This window comes from Garra rufa, chromosome 24 (assembly GCF_049309525.1).
Source record: "Garra rufa chromosome 24, GarRuf1.0, whole genome shotgun sequence".
Taxonomy (NCBI): domain Eukaryota; kingdom Metazoa; phylum Chordata; class Actinopteri; order Cypriniformes; family Cyprinidae; genus Garra; species Garra rufa.
Window position 1 is genome coordinate 6,493,121 of NC_133384.1, and position 22,469 is coordinate 6,515,589.

Here is a 22,469-nt window from a genome sequence, read left to right on the forward strand (position 1 = left end):
GTAATATATATATATTACAACAGCGTTTTAGTGCCACATAAAAAACAAAATATAAGATTACGAGAATAAAGTTAAAATATTACAAAAATAAAGACGAAATTATACAAGAATAAAGTCACAATACTACGAGAACAAAGTCAAAATATTTAAAAGAATTAAGTCTAAATATTTTGAGAATAAAGTTGAAATGTTTCGAGAATGCATGAATACAGCGATCTGTCACACCACATTAAATAGCGTAAAAAACATTATTGTACTGTATTGTTTGTATTTGGCCATAAAACTGACAGATTTTGAAAGCTGAGAATATCTGCCAGTGCTCTCAGTCTGGGCCATTTGCATGCGCAATAGGGTAATATAGTCTTAAAATATTATAACTTTTAGTCTTGTAATTGCTACAAATTAATTATTGTAATTTTGACTTTATTCTCAAAACATTTCCACTTTATTCACGTAATTTCCACTTTATTCTCGTAATATTTTGACTTTATTTTCATTATATTTCAACTTTATTCTCATAATATTTCGACTTTATTCTTGTAATATTTCGACTTTATTTTCAAAATCTTTAAACTTTATTCTCATAAATATTTTGACTTTATTCTCATAATTTTAACTTTATTCTCATAGTATTTCAACTGTACTCTTGCAATTTCTACTTTATTCTCGTAATATTTTGACTTTATTTTTAAAATATTTAAACTTTTTTCTTATAATATTTTGACTTTATTCTCGTAATATTTTGACTTTTCAAAATATTTAAACTTTATTCTCATAATATTTTGACTATTCTCAAAATATTTTGACTTTATTCTTAAAATATTTTGACTTTATTCTCATAATATTTAGACTTTACTCTCATAATATTTCGACTTTATTTTCATAATATTTAGACTTTACTCTCATAATATTTCGACTTTATTCTCATAATATTTAGACTTTACTCTCATAATATTTAGACTTTATTCTCATAATATTTAGACTTTATTTTCATAATATTTAGACTTTACTCTCATAATATTTCGACTTTATTCTCATAATATTTCGACTTTACTCTCATAATATTTAGACTTTATTCTCATAATATTTAGACTTTATTTTCATAATACTTAGACTTTACTCTCATAATATTTAGACTTTACTCTCATAATATTTAGACTTTATTTTCATAATATTTAGACTTTACTCTCATAATATTTAGACTTTATTCTCATAATATTTAGACTTTATTCTCGTAATATTTAGACTTTATTCTCATAATATTTTTGACTTTATTCTCGTAATATTTAGACTTTATTCTTGTAATATTTAGACTTCATTCTCATAATATTTCGACTTTATTCTCGTAATATTTAGACTTTATTCTCATAATATTTTTGACTTTATTCTCGTAATATTTAGACTTTATTCTTGTAATATTTAGACTTCATTCTCATAATATTTCGACTTTATTTTTAAAAATATTTAAACTTTATTCTTGTAATATTTTGACTTTATTCTCAAAATATTTAGACTTTATTCTCACAATTTCTACTTTATTCTTGAAATATTAAGACTTTAATCTTGTAATCTTGGATTTTTTTTGTAACATGACAGTAAAACAATGTTGTAAAAAAAAATAATAATATATATATCAAAAAGTTATGATAGTTGAGGTCTTAAGAACTGGGGAGGCTAAAAATTAAATATATATTTAGGCAAAATAAGAAATTCTGTTCAAAAGTTTGCACCCCTGGCATAATTTTTCCTTCTGAATCATCAGTGAGCGTTTGAACCTAATAAACCTGAAAGTAATAGTTGCATATGAGTCCCTCAGTGGTCCTCAGTGTGAAAAGATGGATTGAAACTTTGTATGTAATCATGTATGTAAATTTCTTTTTTTTACAGTAATAGGCATTAAAATGACATTCCCAAAAGTGATTACATTTTATTTTTACCTCTTTTTAAGTTTCATTATGTGCGTTTCCTTTTGGTTGGTATTTTAGGATTATTTTAGTTATTAATATAATTGCCTCTGATCTTTAAAATATTCAAACACCAAAAATGTCACCTTTTTTCCCACCTTCACTATTTTACAGTGAATTTCTGAAACCCACATTTGGCAGCTTTATTTTTTTACAGCTTTATTAACACGTTGTTAAAAATTAAAACATGTTTAATTAATGAAGTGTTGTGTTTTAAAACGGCTTGCTTTTGATTCAAGACATCATGAGTCTCTCGGTGTCCCTCTGGTCTTTATCGGTGTCTTGCGCAGGAAGCCACATCCACCCGCATTTATGGGCCGCTCCGTAATTTGAAAGTCTCAATGTATCAACATCAAACACTTCTTTTAATTGACTCAGAAACGCACTTAGTGCACTGCATGCGATTGGAAATGGGATATTATGAACTGTCAGTTTGCATTTATTGCAATTTTGCTCTGGGATTTGGAAAAGCAATGGAAAACAGGAGCTGGGCTGGAGAGAGGCAGAAAAGGGCTGAGCGAGTGACCGTTTAAAGACTTTATCTTTGCTCTAAACACACACACACAGTCAATGTTTTTGTCATCCGATATGCAACGGTATAGCAGTTTCCTTCCAAACGGTTCGTTCTTTATGCATTCCGTGTCCTTTAATGGTTGAAAATGGGTTTTAAAGAGGTCAGGCGTCTTCGCTGAGCATATTAATAGTAGCCATTATGAAATTAATCTGATCAGAGCATGAACCGGCTTATTTTTAAATTGTCTCTAATATCGCTGAAGCCTTCTCTCTTGTTGTCAAGCTAAACTGGGCTATTGCACTCTGGGAATGATGTGCGGGAGGCTCCTTTATGAAGTACTTTTCATTTTTGTTTTCTCTGTTTTTCCCCCTTTCATTTTCTCCGCTCAGAGGGCCGTCACTGAGCAGGTCCCTGGCGACTGGCGCCTGAAACTTATGACTAGCCATGTCTACAGACATCACGGCGCAACCAAAGCATGGCAGAATGACAGATCGTGCCTTCAATATGTACTGACAAACAAATTAGTGAGAAGATGCTTTGCGCTGCATAACAGATGTGGTGGGCGCCGTGGTACGGAACAGCCGACAGAAAAAAAAAGAAAGAACCGCGCCCCATCTGGACCAGTGTGGGCCCGGCGGCCCACTCATTCCAGCCCCAACAAAGGAGACGGGACACGGCGGAATTAGCGCTCACGCGATAATGACAGACATAAATGCATGAGGGTGTTTCGTCAGCTTTGGGTGCTTTAGTCCTTGTGGACTTTTAGAAATAAGTACACACTTTTCATACTCTCACCAGTCTATTATAAATGTCCAATGGTGCATTCAAACACACAAGAGAATTCTGTTATTGTTCATTTATTATTGTTCACACATCCTGTATTGGATTGAATTGCATTCTGTGATGAAAATGACATTTTAATCTTTTTCTGGAACAAAATGGCCAACTTCTGTCTTACAAAGGCTAATTTCATCACCTAAATTAACATTAATTAATTTTTTACATTTATTTTAATATAAAGAATTTTTCCCACAATTTAGTTATATATTATATATATATAACTTCTTTTGTTTCACAATATTACATTTTTTTTCTGTATTTTTGATCAAATGAACACAGGTTGATGAACATAAGAAACTTAAAAAACATCAATCTTACTGATCCCAAACTTTTGAAAGATACACAGATTTTACTTGTGGATTTTATGTTTTAATGTTATGTTTTAATACAAAATCATCCCTTGCACGGAAAAAAAAATATATATTTATGTAGAAGCAAACTTCTAGTACATTTCACAAACCATTACAACAGTTACAGAAATGGCAAGTTACACATTGAATTGAACATGAAATTTTGAATAAGAACTGAATTGTCTTGTAAAACATACTTCCGAAATCATCTAAAAATAATTTTTCCAGCGTGTGCCGTGAAAGTGCCCATATTTGAAGAGATATCTGTGGTGTTTGTTTGTCAATAAGCTGAGAGATGTGTACAGACGGCAACTGAAATAGATGCAGACGGTTATTGCAACATAAAGAGAAAACAAGAGCAGAATGCATGTGAAGACAATGAGGAGAGAGAGACTCATAAATGAAAACACTGACTGACAGAGACACTGGGAATAGTGCTGCCAGCTTCAGCAGGGGAAAATAAATGACTCTTTACTTGGTTGCTTTTCAGGAAAATAAGGGACATTTTTAATCTTTATACTTATGCCTCTCAAGGTGAGGTGACAACTGACCATTTATATAACAAAATTTTTTTTAAGTTAGGTGTAAAATGCTAAAATAAGACACAGATTGTATGAATTTAATGCTCAATGCATATGTTTCCTTTAAATATGGGATGATCCTGTATTGTACAGAATGGTTGACAAGCCTAACTGGGAAGTGTTAGATGTGAGATGATGGGGAGGCTGCCGAGAGAAAGCCGTTGCGGAGAGATGTGTTAGACAGGAAAAGAAAAGACGAGAAGAGGGTTTGCCACTGAGAACGTATCATTGTTGCATGGTGGGTGGGGGCCTGTGAATGACACTTAGAGAAATAGTAAACAAGGAAGAGACGCAGTTGATCTGAGGCTAAGCGTGTCGAGCAGACAGAATAAAAGACGGAGATCTGATAATTCGGCGTGATGTATGGAGCCGAGTCTCTGAGGTGAAGGGATTGAGTGTGAGAACTCGACTCAGATTAAAAACAAACAATGTCAGACGGTGTAACTGTTCATCTGTTCGACGCCTTCGCGGGTCCACAGCAGACTCACACGCACGGCTGTTGTTAGCTGAGGTGGTTATTACATTGAGTCCAGTGCTACCTTTGTTGAAACTGTGTCCGCAAGGTGAATTGAAGTCCACTTTCTTTTGTTCTTCTTTTTTTATACACATATTTCTGTAGTTCAGTCCAACCTGCTCAATGTACAAGACTTCATTTCTGTCTTAAAGGGCTCATCGGATGCCCATTTTCAACAAGTTGATATGATTCTGGATGAGAAGTCTATAACATACTTTAATTAAAATTTCTCAATGGTAGTGTAAAAAACACTCCTTTTATCTTGTCTAAATCAGCCCTTTTTAGAGCGAGCTATTCTGTTGCATGTTCCTCTAAATGCTAATGAGCTCTGCTCGCCCTGCCCCTCTCTGCAGTGGGATGACGAGCCCAATAAGCACATTATTAAGAAAGGCCATTTGCAAAGATGCATAAAAAACCCTTATACTCACTTCTGCTGTGAGTGAAGCTGCATCACGAATGATTCGCACAAACATAGACACATATGTAGATCGGGATCAGCACTTTCCTTTTCAAAAACGAAAGTAATGTTAATCCTGTGCATCTTCAGCGGCTCAAATGTCAGGAGTAAATGATGACTGCCATGTTCATTATTACATCCAACAACAGAACACCTCAATCGCTCAATCAGAGACATTCTTGTCTTCCCCTGCACCTGAGTCGCACAATGGCGATCGGAGTCGGACTGTTTTCAGCTCGGTGAGGGCAGGTCTAAGGTAAGGCGCTCATGTCAATCTACTATCGTGGGAGCGGCCTCTGTCTGTGTGTTGTTACACCAACAAGAAGCTGAGAATGACCTGATTTTAAGGGGATATTACTTTTAAACATTAAAAAAATACCACTGGGTGAATTTTTGTCAGTGTAGGGTGGTTGTGTACACAAACTGCCAACACACATTAATGTTCAAACAACATGTAAAAGTGAGTTTTGCATCCGATGACCCCTTTAAAGGAATAGTTCACTGAAAAATGAAAATATTATAGTTATATTAAATGGCTCTATGCTAGTAAATGGAGTTTTTAAAGTAATCCATATGACTCCAGTGAGTTAATAAATGCCTTCTGAAGCTATGTGAATATTCTGTCTCAGACCATATTTCAACCAACGTTGCTTGTTGACATACAAAGCTTTGTTGGGAAAAAAACAAGTTAAAGAAAAACAAACTGCCCAAATTCGATCGGAATTACAGCTGATGTCAAGAGTTTACATCCCCCTTTCAGAATCTGCAAAATGTTAATTATTTTACCAAATTAAGATACAAAATCCATGCTGTTTTATTTAATACTGACCTGAATAAGATATTTCACCAAAAAAGATGTTTAAATACAGTCCACAAGAGAAAATAATAGTTGAATTTATAAAAATGACTTAGTTCAAAAGTTTACATATGCTTGATTCTTAATACTGGACATCTGAAGGACTCATATGCAACTATTACAGAAGGTTCAAACACTCACTGATGCTTCAGAAGTAAACACAATGTGTTAAGAGCCAGGTGGTGAAAACTTTTAAAATTTGAAGATCAGGAAAAAATGAAAAAATCTTATTTTGTCTTTTGGGAAACATGTAAGTGTCTTCTGTAGCTTCTGAAGGGCAGTACTAAATGAAGAAAAGTATGATATTTAGACAAAAAAAGAAAAATGTACACATTTTCATTCTGTTCAAAACTTTACACCCCCCGGGTTTAATGCATCGTTTTTCCTTCTGAAGCATCAGTGAGCGTTTGAACCTTCTGTAATAGTTGCATATGAGTCCCTTAGGTGTCCTCAGTGCGCAAAGATGGATTTCAAAATTGTGCAATCATTGTTGGAAAGGGTTCAAATACACAAAAATGCTTAAAAAAAAAAAAAAAAAAAAATTGTGGAACCTGAAGAATTTTTCTAAAGAAAAGCGGGCAGTTTACTCTTCAGGACAAACAAAGGACTCACTATCACTGAACGATTATCACTGAACAAAACAACAACAAAAAGCTGTGGATCATTTCGGTAACTAAAAACTAAATTTTGCACATTCTGCAAGTTGTATGTCAATTTTACGTCAACTGTATATGTGATGATTGCAATTACTGAATAAACATTTCTTTTGATTAAGTTTCTACTTTTTGTCAACTCTATTCTTGTATGATTTTCTGCTCATCCTCCTTGAGCTTAACTGAAGCTGTACAGTAGCTCTTACTTGTATTTCCGTTGAACTTTTCAGCCAGAGTTGGCTAGAGGGCATTTCATGTGTGTGAATGTGTCTATGTCTAGCGATAGAAGCTATAGATGGATACCAATTTCATTCTCCCTAGCACTCCCTGAATGAATCCTAGACACCTTCTGATGAAGCAGCCCGCGGCGCAGAGCCGCGATCAGTCTCATCTTGCCCTGACTGTCCGTGTCGTCACGACCATCCAGGACGGAGGCATGGACACAGAAAGAGAGACTGTGTCAGGCCATCCAGCCCTGTATCCTAAAAACAGGGTTTGATTTATATTTCTCGCTACTGACATATTCTGAATGTGTCATTGGTTTTTAACAGCTTCATCAAACTTTAATGCTGATTCAAACCCTAACCCAAAAGATTAGTCTTTTTCAGCATTTCTGTTACACCAAAAAGCTATTACAACAAATCTTGAAAAAAGGTTTTTCTTGGTAGAGTGGTATGTGATGTTGGCATGGAAATGTGATGCGTGTTTGCATTGGGATTATGAGCTAACTGACATTCTGACAGTCGAGAGAAAAATTTTAAAACAAGTGTTTTGGGAGGTACGTCAGCACATACAGTGTGGGATCTCTTATGAAAAAGACCTTAGCATGGATGGCAACCTTGACGTTTAACAGTGATCTCTTTGTCTTGGCTGCACGTCAAAACAAAATAACAGCTAAAACTTATTCTTTTTTATTATTATTTAAGCCTGGTAATAAAATTGTGTATTTTTTCCATGTGTCCAAAGTCCACTTACAATGTGTGTCATTATTTAGGAGGCATTTACCATTTTTATGCATTTTGGCCATTCATTAACACAACAACAGCATTTTGGGGGCCTGAAAACCTTTGAGTGTTTAATACACTGTTGATGTGTAAACGAATCCGTAGTTTTAAAAAAGTGTTTTCTCTGACAAATTACAATTAAATTGGTCGTTTTTGGTTCTGTTTTTTCAGTTTCTCATGTTTAAATGGCCTTTGCCGTTTTTATTGTTGTTTAAAGGGTTACTCCACCCCAAAACGCAAATTTTGTTATTAATCACTTATTCCCATGTTGTTGCAAACTTGAAAAGCTTTGTTCGTCTTGTGTGTGGAACACAATTTAAGATATTTTGGATGAAAACCAGGAGCTTTGTGGCTGTCTCATTGATTTTACGAAGATAAAAGAATACTTTTTGTATGCAAAGAAAAAAAATCACAGCTGACACAGAACAGCGTACGGTGGCGCGGAGGAGATGAACTGTTAAATAAAGTTGTTATTTTTGTTTTCTTTGCGTACAAAAAGTATTCTCGTTGCTTCATAAAATTATGGTTGAACCACTAATAGCAGATGGACTATTTTGACGACGTCCTTCATACTTTTCTGAACCTTGACAGTGTTTTTTACTTGGTGGTCAATGGGACAGCCACATAGCTCCACTTATAATGTTTGTCAAGGTTTTTTGCACCAAAACAGTCATTATTGGGGAGGCATTTAGCGATTTTATCCAGTTTGGCCATTCATTAACACAACAACAGCATTTTAGGGGCCTGAAAACACACATTTTTGAAAACCGGTGCAGAGCACATCTTCGAAAACAATGATTTTAGTCGTTTTCATCAAAACTGTGAAGGAAAAACCTTTGAGTTTTTAATACACTGTTGACGTACCCGTAGTTTAATAAAAGTGTTCTCTCTGACAAATTACAATTAAATTGTTCATTTTTTTTTTCAATTTCTCTTTTAAATGATCTTTACAGTTTTTACTGTTGTTTAATGCTCAACAAACTTCCATTCATTCATTAAAAATACAGTAAATGCAGTAATATTGTGAAATATTATTACAATTTAAAATTGTGATGTATTTTAAAATGTAATTTATTCCTGTTTGTGAAAGCTGAACTTTTAGCATCATTACTTCAATCTTCAGTGTCACATGTTCCTTCAGAAACCATTCTAATATGCTGATTTGTTCAAAAACAATTGAAAACAATTGTGCTGCTTCATATTTTTGTGGAAACCATGATGCATTTGTTTCCCAGGACTTATTTCTAAATAGAAAGTTTAAAAGAACAGTGTTTATTTAAAATAGAATTTCTAGGTGTTTATTATCCGTTTTGATCAATCTTACTGGTCCCAAAAATTTGAACACTAGCATACTAAATCTGCCTCGCAACCACCTTTATGACCTCTTGACTTTTTGCCCGCCCTGACCAATCACTGATCCTCACTCCCAACGTTTCACATTGTGACACATAATGCCAATAAGCACAAAAGCTGATCTCATAACGTTAATTTAATCTTGTGTTGGATGGCTTGTATGTGCTCACAGCTGTTGTGAGCGGGCGATTAGGATTGGTGCCCGTGGACAGTGGCGTTAGCAGCAGCTAGTATGCTAAACCTCTGTCCCTGGCATGGAAAAGAGTAACACATGTAAAGCAGATGGCCAGTGCACTATGTCTTCTGTTGGCACTAATCAGGTGCTAAATATCACTCCGTCTGCTCACTCGGCCTGATCCTGGAACCCATGGAGCTCATGCTTTTTGTGTTGGCCTGTGCTGGTATGCTGTTAAGAATAGAAGTTCTGCATCCATGTTTTGGGCCAAACAGCTGAGCCGTGAATGGCTCATCACTCTGGAGCCGCACAATATGACGTCAAAACACAGACTTTGTTGATGGCACCTTTAAAAGCCACACATTCTGATGCCTTTTAATACTGACTATCCTGGGCTGTGCCATTAGGGAAAAAAAAAACATGCTATTCTGTAGTGAGAAATATTTGAGATTTTTACAGCAGGTGTCCGTGTCTCTCTCACCTCCCCTGAGCCCATTAAGTTTTAACAAACCCCCTAAAGCATGCAGTGAGTTTGAATGAATAGGGCAAAGTCATGTGAGAGGAGGCAATGCCTCTATCGCAATATGATTGGATATGACTGGTTATGATCTGGTGCGATTGGTTCTGTGTTTTTGCACAAACGCGAATCAGTGTAGATAAACAATATGATGCTTTTAATGGGAAGAATAATTTAAATAAGTAAATAATGTTTTAACATAAAACCTCTGGAATAACAAAAATGTTTTTAAAGCATTTACAGTGCCTTGCGAAAGTATTCACACCCCTTTATTCTTTTCACATTTTATGTTAGTAATTTAAACTTTTAAATGACTGTTTTCCACATCAATCTACACTTTGTGCAAGGTAAAAAATAAAAACTGAAATAATTACATTGCATAAGTATTCATACCCTTAAATCAGTACTTAGTTGAAGCACATTTACAGCCTCAAGCCTTTTTGGATATGATGCACGTCAACATTTGGCAATTATCTGCCATTCTTTTCCTCACCTCTCAAGCTCTGTCAGTTTGGATGGGGTCTGGCCGACATTTTCAGGCTTTTCCAGAAATGTTTGACTGGGTTCAAGCCCAGGCTGTGGCTGGGCCACTCAAGGACATTCACAGAGTTGTCTATAAGCCACTTCATTGCCCTGTTGGAAGGTAAACCTTCTGCCCAGTCTGAGGTTCTGAATGTTTTCATGTGTCTTCACTGAAGAGAGGATTGAGTCTTCCCACACCACCATGAAGCCCAGATCGGTGGAGTGTTGCAGTGATTCCTGCTAAAAAAAAAACAGCTAAAACCAGCCTAGGCTGGTTGGCTAGTTTTAACTGGTCAACCAGGCCAGTTTTAGCTGGTCATAGCTGGTCGACAGGCTGGTTTTACAGGGGTTTTGGCCACTTTTCCAGCGAAAACCAGCTACTTCCAGCTTAATCCAGCTAAAACCAGCCAACCAGCCTAAGCTGGTTTTAGCTGTTTTTTTCAGCAGGGATGTTTGTCCTTCTGTAAGTTTCTCCCATCTGCATATATGATAATAGAGCTCAACTAGAGTGACCATCAGGATCTTGGTCACCATTTCACCATTCCTTCTCCATAAATTGCTCAGTTTGGCCAGGAGGCCAGCTCTAGGAAGTGTCTTGGTTGTTTCAAACTACTTCCATTAAGAGTAACAGAGACTACATGCTTCTGTAAACCTTCAGTGCAGCAGAATTCTTTCTGAACTCTACCCCAAATGAATATCTTAATGCAATTAATTAATTAATTTTTTACCTTGGGGCTTGGTATTTGCTTTGGTGTGCATTTTCAGCTGTTAGACCTTTTATTAAGATGTTTGCACCTTTCCAAATCATACCCATTCAATTGAATTTGCCACAGGTTAACTCCACTCGAAGTTTAAAAACAAGTTTTGTTATAATTACAGCAGAAATACTGGAAATTCCAGTCTGCAATTTTTGTTTTGAACAATAAGGGGCCTTTGAATGATAAAGGTTGAGAACCATTGTTTCAAAACTCTTTCTATTTGCTAAACTCTTTCTCTGTGCTTTTTTTTTTTTTATAGTTGTGTTTTTCCAAATCTGTATGTCACTCATTGTCCCCCCATTGTCTACTTAGACCAAGATGGTGGCGCGTACACATCGCGAGGCTCAGTGTCTCTCCAGTTTCTGCAAATTTGCAGTATTTTACCTGCTCATCTCGGGTCTGTTCATACCGAACAGTAGTGCCTTTACATCGTACACCCGACAGGAGCTTTTGGATATTGGTTTGTACATTCCCGACAGTTTTATCAGTAATATTCGACTCGTTCCTGAGATCGCTAGGACACCCGAAGCTGCGCACTCTACCCGGCCGGGTGGAAGTGCTCGTAGGCTGCGTCGAGACCGTAAACAAAGACTGGGGAAGCGCGGAGGACTAAGAGCTAAGCTAAAGCTAACACCACACCGGCTCTCTTTACCCAGCATTTTCCTCGCTAATGTACGGTCGCTGGTGAACAAAATGGACGAGATTCGACTCCGCATCAAAACACAGCAAGAGACTTTTGAACTGCAATGTCATGATCTTCACTGAAACATGGCTAAACAGCGATGTATCGGACAGTGCTATTGCTCTAACTGATCATCACACATTCCGGGCAGACAGAACAGCGGATGACTCCGGTAAGACCAGAGGCGGAGGATTGTGCATGTATGTTAACAAAGCTTGGTGCACGAACTCTGTTGTTATTGGGAGACACTGCTCAGCTAACCTAGAGTTTCTCATGGTTAAGTGTAGACCGTTTTATCTGCCGCGGGAATTCACCTCCACCATAATAACAGCTGCTTACATTCCTCCCGATGCTGATGCCAAGCTTGCTATGAACAAACTTCATGCGGCCATCAGCAAACAACAAACTGCTCACCCGGAGGCTGCATTTATTGTTGCGGGGGATTTTAATCACTTAAACTTAAAGACAGTACTCCCCAAATTTCACCAAAACATTTTCTGTCACACCAGAGGAAACAAAACTTTAGACCATGTATACACAAACATGGCTGAAGCTTATACTGTGACCCCCCTCCCCCACTTGACCACCTTTCTTTGTTCCTCACCCCCAAATACTCACCCCTCATCAACCGTGTGAAGCCATCAGTGAAGACCATCAAAGTGTGGCCAGCAGGGGCAGACTTCACACTTCAGGACAGGTTTCTACACACTGACTTTACACTGACTTGTAAATTCCTGCTTCAGTAAACAGTAACCTGTATATTATGTTCATATCTACCTGCAATTTATATTATAGTTAATAGCAACCTGTATATTGTGTTCATCTGTTTGTACATTCTAATTTTAGTTAATTATCATCTGTAAATTATGCTCACAGTACTTCATCTGTAAATATTATCCATAGTTCTCCCTGTACATATTCCCTATAAGTGCACTTATAACTTATACCTTTATCCTGCACTTGCTGTTTATTGCACTCCTGGTTAGACCTAAACTGCATTTCGTTGCCTTGTACTTGTACATGTGTAATGACAATAAAGTTGAATCTAATCTAATCTAATCAAAGAAAGATTTTGTCAAATTTAGCTAACTTTTAGAGACAAATTTGTCTCCAAACTTTCACTAAGTCCAAATACGCACATACACACACACACACACACACACACAGATGGTTAGCACACACAAAAGGTGTCTCTGCCAAGCTCCAGCTGAGCGGTCTGACAGAAAGCCGATTCTTAGCGTGATGGCGAGACAATGCGGCCTCCCTCATTTGCCACTTCACCAGTGTTTAATCGGTGGTCTCCTAGACAGAAAGAGTGATTGAAAGAAAGGAAGAGGAGAGAGATAAAGAGAGGGGGAGAGAGAGTCAATGATTTCCCCACTGCCTTTTTGAATAGAGTCTCTAGTGTCTCATCTGACCTGATGGTTATGAGGGCCATGGGAAGATGTGATTGGCTCATTACCTCTGCTCGCTCCTGATAGCCGAGGAGGGTGCGCAGAAGCCCCTCTCGTCTTCTGAATTTACACCGTTTCTCTCTTCTTCTCTGTCTCCTGACAACATGGCAGTCTGCCAGGCCTCTGGTTCTGACCTGACATTTGCTGTTTTCTTTGGTTCAGAGGAGGATGTCAAAAGTACTTTGGTAGCAAGTTGATGCAAAAAATTACTACAAATATTATGACACCAGTCAAGAAATAAATGAAAGCTACATTCTATTGTTTCCCTCAACCCATCCTAGGTGTATATGACTTCCTTCTTTCAGGCGAATACAATCAGAGTTATATTAATAAAAAATGCCCTGGCTCTTCGAAGCATTATAATGGCAGTGAATGGCTGTTGAGATTTTGAAGCCCAAAAAAAGTGCATCCATCCATCATATAAAGTGTTCCACATGGCTCCAGGTGGTTAATAAAGGCCTTCCGAAGCGAACTGATGCAGTTGTGTAAAAGAAATATTTATATTTAGAATGTTATAAACCATAATCTCTAGCTTCTGCTAACTTTCAGATGTGCAAAATGAATTACCAATTTTAAATCATTTTGAAAGAAGTCTCTGCTCACCCAAAATGCATTTATTTGTAGCAATATTTAAAAGTATTTCTGTTTTTTACTGCATTTTTAATCTATTTAAAATAGCAGTTTTTGTTTCCATATATATTTAAAATGTAACATATTCCTGTTATTCTAAGCTGAATTTTCAACAGCCATTAATCCAGTCTTCAGATCCTTCAGAAATCATTCTAATATAATGGTACTCAATTATTAATAAATATTACTGGTGCTTATTAATTCATATTATAAATAATTATAAACAGTTTTTGCTGCTTAGTATTTATTGTGGAAACCATGTTTTATGCCATGACTTATATGTTGTATAAGAAAATTCAAAAGAACAGCGTTTGTTTAAAATAGAAATATTTATTAACATTATAAATCAACAATTTAATGTGTCTTGCCGAATAGATTTTTTTTTTAATTCTTACCCCGAACTTTTGAATGTTAGTGTATCACAGATTAAAATTATTGGTAACACTTTACAATAAGGTTCATTAGTTAAACATTAGTTAATGTATTAACTAACATGAACTAACCATGAGCAATACATTTGTTACTGTATTTACTAATCTTTATTCACATTAGTTAACGGAAATACAGTTGTTCATTGTTTGTTAATGTTAGTTCACACTGCATTAACTAATGTTAACAAAATTTTAATAATGTATTAGTAAATGTTGAAATTAACATTAACAAAGGTTAATAAATGCTGTATAAGTGCAGTTCATTATTAGTTCATGTTAACTAATGTGGTTAACTAATGTTAACTAATGAACCTTATTGTAAAGTGTTACCAAATTATTAATATTAAAGAATATAAAGAATATCTAGTGTTAAAGAATTAGGCAGCAGAATTAGGGTTAGCAACCCTAACAGTTTTCAGCATTGATAAGACTTCTTGAGCATATAAAAATTATTTCTGAAGGATCAATATTTCACAACATTACTGTATATTTTTCATCAAATAAATGTGTCCTTGCTAACACTTATTTCAAAAACATCCAAAAAAAAAAAAATTAAATAACATACTAGTTTTTGCTGTGGTCTTGAAATTGGTACCAGGAATGGTAGGATATGGTAGGATACTTCGACTCCTGAAATCTTGGTCTCATGACAGCCGTAGTTCAGAAAGAATGATGATTCGTCCTTCCTCAACATGGCAGCAGTAATGGATTGGTTTTAAAAGCTCCATCTAGTTGCTCATATTGTTTGGCTTCACAGACAGGCGAGTCAAAGTGCTTGAGGGTGACATGACAAAACATCCACTGGTGACAACTGACTGAGCATGATTCCACTGATTGTGTCTGGGGTGATGTGTGCTGCCTGTCTTTTGTTTCTGTTGTTGATCTTTTCTATTTTTTTTACTAGCAGAACCCTTCGAAAAGTCTGCATATACTGTATGTTTTAATTTAATCTCTTTCATTTGTAACACAGCTGTTTAAGCCAGATGTACAAACCGGCACCACACCTTCGGAGCCTGAGCCATACCATTTAATGTAGCTGTGCATTCTGTCCAAATGTAGTACTTTACTGAGTTGTACACTGTACTCTCCTTCTCATTTGAGAGATGAACAGACTTCACATTTAATTTCCTGTAGGGCTCCTTTGATTCTTGGTGTCACGTCAACCGGGTAACCTTCAATGGCTCTGTAGTGATGGCGAAGCTCTGAGCTTGTTAGATACCGCTGAACTTCGAGAGACCTCCACATCATCGCTCTGAGTATGAGAGTCTGTCTCAGCACTTTTGTGATTGGTTGATGACAGTGATAGCACCTCCCATCACTTATTCATGCCCTGGTCTCCTCAGCCATCATTCAGGAAGTGACACACAGGAAGCGTACAATGCAGTTACCGTATCTTCCCTGCTATGTGCTGACATTCAGCACTTTGGTTGTGCTATATGTGACCTATAAATCCTCCACACTTCTGATGGGAGGGAGAGAGAATCTCTTGACCACTGCTTGGGAAAGCAAAATAATTGTATTCCTGCTCCTTATCACACTCAACACATTACGAGTTGTCAAAATTCCCTGCTGCCAGGGCTTGGTCACGTTTCAGTCAAGCAAGAGGGATTTCATATGGCTGGCTGATAGGTGAGACTTTTTAGATTGTGTTATTGCCAGTCACTGGGGGCAGTGGTGTCCAAAACGTGACTTAGACTCTCACGTGAAAATGCTTGGTGAACGTTATCATATTGACCCTTTGTCTTATTGTATGGCGCCTTCTTGCTATTACAAAACTGGACTCTCTTTCATTTAAGTGGTTTCACTTCATTCCACTTGCAGTGAGTGGTGGAATTTTTGTTTCTCTACTATGATGTGGAATAGACAGCAAACCTTTCCCGACCCTTGCAAACAGATCCTCTTAAGTGAGTGACTGAAACCCTGTACACAAAATGATGACAAAGCAGATTTTCTGAGAAAATATATGAGGTGCTCCCATTTGGACTGAGACCTGAGTTCCTTGTTTTCCCATGTTTCTCAGATTGTCTGCAGTCTAGGTATGGTTGGGGCCCCCAGAGGCCTCTGCTGGCTCGAAAGGGTCCATCCTCTATCTAGGTGATAATCAGGTACCTAGATATGGCCTCTAGGGGCCTTTGAGGCCGCACAGGATTTCTGTACACTGCCTTGTCAAAATGACTCATTCCCGAGTTATTGTAATATTCTGGTACCTAGATAGGTCTGGGCCCCCCAGATACCTCTATACACTGTCCTGACTCAAAATAGTTTACTCCTGTTTTATTAAAAAAAAAAACTAATGTGTAGATATGGCACACTATGCTCAGTCAAAATGACCTACCCAGTGCCTAGATAGTTCTGGGGCCCCCAAGTGCCTCTGTATATCTCCCAAGCCCCTCAGCTGCCAAGATATGGCTGGGTTCCATACAGGATCTCTGTACACAACCTTCAGTCAAAATTACCCACTCAGTGCATAGATAGGTCTGGGGCACCCAGGTGCCTCTGTACACCTCCCATGCCCCTCAGCTGCCAAGATATGGCTGGGTTCCATACAGGATCTCTGTACACAACCTTCAGCCAAAATGACCCACCCCCAGAGCCTATAATATTTTGGTGCCTAGCTATGTTTGATTTCCTAGGATGCTTCTATACACTGTCCTGAGTCGAATGAGCTGACTCCCATGTTTCTACAAAAATCAGATGTCTAAATATGGCTAGGGCCCCATGCAGAGTCTTAGTCAAAATGACTCACCCCGATGTTTCTGTAATATTCTGGTGCCTAGGTAGATCTGGGTCCCCCATCACCACAGTTGATGGATGTCTTAAATATAAAAATAAGGAGAAGCCTAAAACAGGGCTGCATCTGAGCTATGTGAAAATTGGCCCAATTGGCCCTATGGTGTGTTAATAAGTCAGGGCCCATCATGCCATACATTATCCTTAGTCAAAATGACCCACCCTAATGTTTCTATAATATTCTAGTGCCTAGATAAGTCTGGGGCCCCCAGGTCCCTCTGTACACTACCTCTAGTCAAAAGAGCTCCCTCCCGTGTTCCTACAAAAATCAGATGCCAAGTATGGCTGGGGCCCCATACAGGATCTCTGTATACTACCTTCTTTTAAAATGTCCCACTCCTGTGTTTCTATAATATTCTGGTGCCTAGCTAGCTCTGGTGCCCCCAGGTGCATCTTTATACTACCCCAAGTCAAAATAGCTTCCTCCAATGTTTCTGTAAAAAAGCAGATGCCTAGATATGCCTGGGGCCCCATGCTTAATCCCTGTACATTACCCTCAGTCAAAATGACCCACCCCTAGGTTTCTATAATTTGCTGGTGCCTAGGTATTGGAACCTCAGCACACTACACTGTGAATGAACCCACACACGTTTCTACAATAATCATGTCTGGGGCTTCTGAGACATAAATAAAGACAGACTCAGACATGGAGTATAGACACACATTGATGTATACAAGAAAATACCAAAGAAATGTGTGATGATTGAACATTTTTTCTGTAATATTTTAGTCTATTGTACTCAGTGTACTTGCATTCAGAAGGTTTGTTTCTTGAAGGGTCATTGTTACTTTATAGTCTCATACTGTAACTAGGTCAAATGCAAAATAGTTTAATCAGAATTTGCATTTGTTATTATCCTGTCTGAAGTAGTCAAAATTGAATACAGTGATCACATGTCCCATTCTGAATCATTAAATATCCAGGACATTTCATGTGGCCTATGCCAGTGAGCACCGGTTTTACTTTTTTGTTCACTCAGTGTTCCCTCTTCTATACACACGTAAAACTTCTGCTTCTTTTTTTTGTCTGCCCATTAAAATTATTGATCATTAGGGGATGCTGAGAAAGGTGGGATGTAATTATGAGTCCAGGCAGCTTTGTCAATTCCTCACAGTCTGGGTTGAGCCCAGCAGAGATCCTAATAGGAACCTGCAGTGTTGACAACACACACACACGCACATGGATATAAAGGGAAACGAGGCTGTGAACACAATTTGGTTTATCAGCAACTCAAACAAAAACTAAGTTTTACACTGCCACTAAGACCAGAAGCATAATCTATATAACTGTGCAAATACTGAGGCATTGCAACTGTGTAATCTAATTGTACATACTTAGTGATGAGAAAGAATCATGTATGTACAAATCATATATGTTAATTATACGTTGTATTTACACACACTTTCCTTTCCTTTTTACTTTACAGAGAAAATGAACATGCTGTCTGCATTGATCGCCCCCTTCAAGTACATGAGCCCAGCAGCCAATTGCACAGAAGACGAGGACACATTGAGTCAGTATGCATAATCAAACACAAACCCTTTCAGAAATTAACATCTGTTTAAAAATACATTTAGATTTGAACATATACAACATACAGTATGCTAGAAGAGTTGGAGACAGGCAGCACTACAAAAACAACATTTTGGTTCTTTCTCACAGTTTAGGCTTGCATCCATGTGTTGAAGTTTATTTTCACAGATGAATTTCATTTGGTTCCATCACAACACAGTTGGGGTGTGAAATAGAGGCTTTAATGTGTGATCAGACTTTCACACACTGAAATCTCATAACCGTCTGCTCCCCTGCATTACAAAAGAGCGTCTCCTTTGCATTGTATATGGGGGAGACGATTTGTACCCACTTTAAGTATGGACTCCAAGCCAATTTTGTGGGAGATTACGGAGCGATTTGCCAGATAATGCCCCATTTTAGAGGATTTGTCTTCGGATTTTTACAACAGTTAAGTCGAAGAGGCTTTTTTTCATATGGAGCTGTTAGGAGCAGCTGCTTTGGAGATAGTAATAGCAGTTTTTAATAGCAACTTGTATATGAACTACCAGATTTTTATCAGGTCATGTGAGATTATGGGCAGAATGGCAGTTTTGTATTTTGCTGAATTACTTGCTTGATCATAATAATATGTACTTTCTGCTTCTAATCTAGGCACCAGCAGTGCTGAGGTCAAGGAGAACCGTAACACAGGAAATTTGGAAGATTGTGCTATTGTTCCATCAGACTGCCAAACACTCTTCCTGTCCGATTCGCCTAGGGACGGAACGTCTGGCCTCAAGAGAAAGCGACCTTTGGAGGAGGACAATAACGGACACTTGCGCAAATTGCGTCTATACTGCAAGAAACTGGCATGGTCCGATGCACCAAAGAACGCCCTGGTCCAGTTGAACGAGCTGAGACCGGGTCTACAATACCGGATGGTCTCTCAAACAGGGCCAGTGCATGCGCCTCTCTTTTCCATCGCTGTGGAAGTCAACGGACTAACATTCGAGGGCACCGGCCCTACTAAGAAAAAAGCTAAGATGAAGGCAGCGGAGATGGCCCTGAAGTCGTTCATCCAGTTTCCCAATGCCTCACAAGCTCACTTGGCCATGGGCGGCCTGAGTAACCCCGCAGCTGACTTTACTTCGGACCAAGCTGACTTCCCAGACACGCTGTTCAAAGGTTTCGAGCCTGACGGCTGCCGCTCTGCTGAGAGTGAGTTGCTGTCTAGCGCCCTCCGTTTGCGCCACACGTTGGACTTGATGGTTGTGCATGCCAGGCAAGGAGATCCCTGCCTTCCCCCACCTCCGGTTCCTGTAACCCAGCCCAGCCCCGTCGTCCTTCTCAATGACCTGCGGCCCGGCCTGCGATACGCCTGCCTGTCGGAGCGTGTCCAGGGCAAGCGGGCACACCGCAGCTTCGTCATGGCCGTTCGAGTGGATGGCAGGATATTCGAGGGCTCAGGTCGCAGTAAGAAGCAGGCAAAGAGGCAGGCAGCTCTGTGTGCCCTGCAGGCGCTCTTCAACTTCAGGCTGGCACCTGAGGCGAGAGCGGGACACCGGCCCAGTAGGATCAAATGCCCTCATTTGCCCCAGGTGAGTGTGCCAGTCCAGCCGCTGGCAGGCCACCCGTTCCATACGGCGGGCCTTAATAACCAAAGCAGCAGGAACGCTGGGATACAGAACAGCCAGCCAAGACTTAATTAAGAGGGAGGAGATAATGTTTGGGGAGGCATGGGGCAGTACAGATGGATTATGGGGGAGAGGTTAGGCTATATCGCAGAGCAAAAGGTGGAAGCGTTTTATGTTAGCACACAGGCTTTAACATTTACTTTGGGCAGGACAGGACGGCATATCTAGTGTAAACACACACATGTGTGTGTACTTAGGAAAGCAAAAGGGCCAGAGGTAAACAGAATCTATTCACAGATCTATTCAGATGGAAAAGGGATGTAAATGAGGCAAATTATCATTCGGGAACCTCTGACTCCAGAGAGAAAGCCGATGCGCCAACAAATGAGTTTTCTTTTTTTCGAACTTTCCATGTGTTTATGGAGCTAAATTGCAAAAGTATTGTTATTTTGCACAATCTCTAGTTTCCTCATGTATGACATGGCAGTGTCTATAAACATTAATTCAATCTGTTGCCCAAAGGAGATTGAAAAAAGCACAGAGCAAATCGACAAACAATCCTCAGACCCATTCGTCTGTTATTTAGTCAAATATGTAAATAGCAATCAGACTAGCGAAATAAAATGAGTTTTTGATCCCTTGTGCGTACATATGGAGACAAATTGTAATCAACATATAGTGATGTCAATCAATTGTACATTTTAATTGAATTACGTGATATTGTAGTTAATTACATTACAAGTTTCTACAGTATGTTGCTTGCCATACCCAGTCTATAGTTAGGCTAATTATATTACTTGCTGGAGGAATTGTTTATTATTCTTATAAATAATGAGCATTTGCCATATTGCTGTTGCTGCCATTTTCTAAAAGCAATAAGCCATTCACAACCTTCCATTATGGGGATTTTACCATGATTAAAAGAGTTCCCTTAGTTTTTAAGAATCACTCACAGATGTATGTGGCTAATCAGTTTATTGTTTGGTGTTTGTGACTGTTTCCAAGTATGTGCATGTATATGCGTTTATGTCAGCATCCGCTTTCGTGTACGTGTGTTGCTTGTGCTGTATTAGTATTCAGCGCCTTCCTGCACAGAGCCGACAGGGAGAATGTTGTCTTTCCTCTCCTACTACAGCAGCCAAACAACCTGCACATGTTTGCCGGAGAGAAACTTCTCCTTTCTCCTGCTCGCTACGCTCTTTAAAAGGATTTATAAGAGGATTTGCCTCACTAGTTTAGTTCCAGAAATGCACTTCCTTGTGGAAATTCTTGAAAGTCAGACTATGGCGTTGGCTGTTGAGTCTCTTAGAAATGATGACAGAAACATGCACATGTAATTAGAAATGTTTCTCCTTTTCCATCACAAAATCATCCGGCATCTTCTGGCCAGCGGAACAAGCATTTGTGCATGTGTGTTTGAGCTTGTATGACGATTTCTCAGTAGTCTAGAGATCTGAGGCTTGGATGGCGCTCAAACCACTGCCTGTAGGGTGTCTTCCTGTGCCGCAGGGCCCTGCTGATAGCAACCGCTGCCAGCTCTGCCGCGGTCACACTGCTCTCAAGACCCGATATTTTTCTCTTTCTTTCTGAAGCAACTGTGACTTCCTTTAACAACATTCATTGCAGCAACTAGTAGCAGCAGCTTTTCTATAATAAAATAGTTACTTGTGAAAACCTTCATCCAATTTTATATAAGAAATATATTTATATAAACATAGGAAGTCACTTTAAATAATTAATACTGAGTTTTACATGTATGAGGCAGTTTTGCCAGATGTTGTAACCCTAATGCAGATGCACTACAATAATGAGGATCTGGGGGAAATTAAGAAACAAATTTGAGATTTTAAGGCTGTATTGAAACAAATAAGCTGTAAAGAAAGAAAGATATCAACAAAGAGTGGCAGGAAGAGTGAGATAAGGGTCACCTTTGGAGTGCAATAGAAGGACAGGGAGACTCCGCTGGGTGGAAGGCATTTCTGGCAAAGATGGAATATTCTGTAGGAAGAGACGGTCATAGCAGTGTGATGCCCCAGGCAAATATGAACAATAAGTTGCAGGCTACCCTTCTCCACCACCTCTTAAATGAAAAATTGAACCGTCATCCAGGCTGCATGCCTTGTTGCCCACATCCCTATGCCTCTTCACATCTCTAAATAATGACACACTCACACACATGCACACACACTCCCTGCAGGGATTTACCTACAAGCTCTGTGAAAGTCAATATAACATTGAAGCCGTAATATGAGATCCAGGTATGAAGCAAGACTTATTAAGTCACCCCAAAAATAT

General features: G+C 38.5%; 1 protein-coding gene across 1 annotated transcript in view; it reads left to right on the plus strand.

Moving 5' to 3' along the window:
• Window positions 1-22,469, plus strand: part of adarb2 (adenosine deaminase RNA specific B2 (inactive)) — a 244,654-nt gene that overhangs the window by 135,831 nt on the left and 86,354 nt on the right. Inside the window, exons 2-3 of the mRNA XM_073830458.1 lie at window positions 18,473-18,559; window positions 19,213-20,138. Coding sequence (XP_073686559.1) covers window positions 18,473-18,559; window positions 19,213-20,138 — 1,013 coding nt within the window. The remainder of the gene's footprint in view (window positions 1-18,472; window positions 18,560-19,212; window positions 20,139-22,469) is intronic.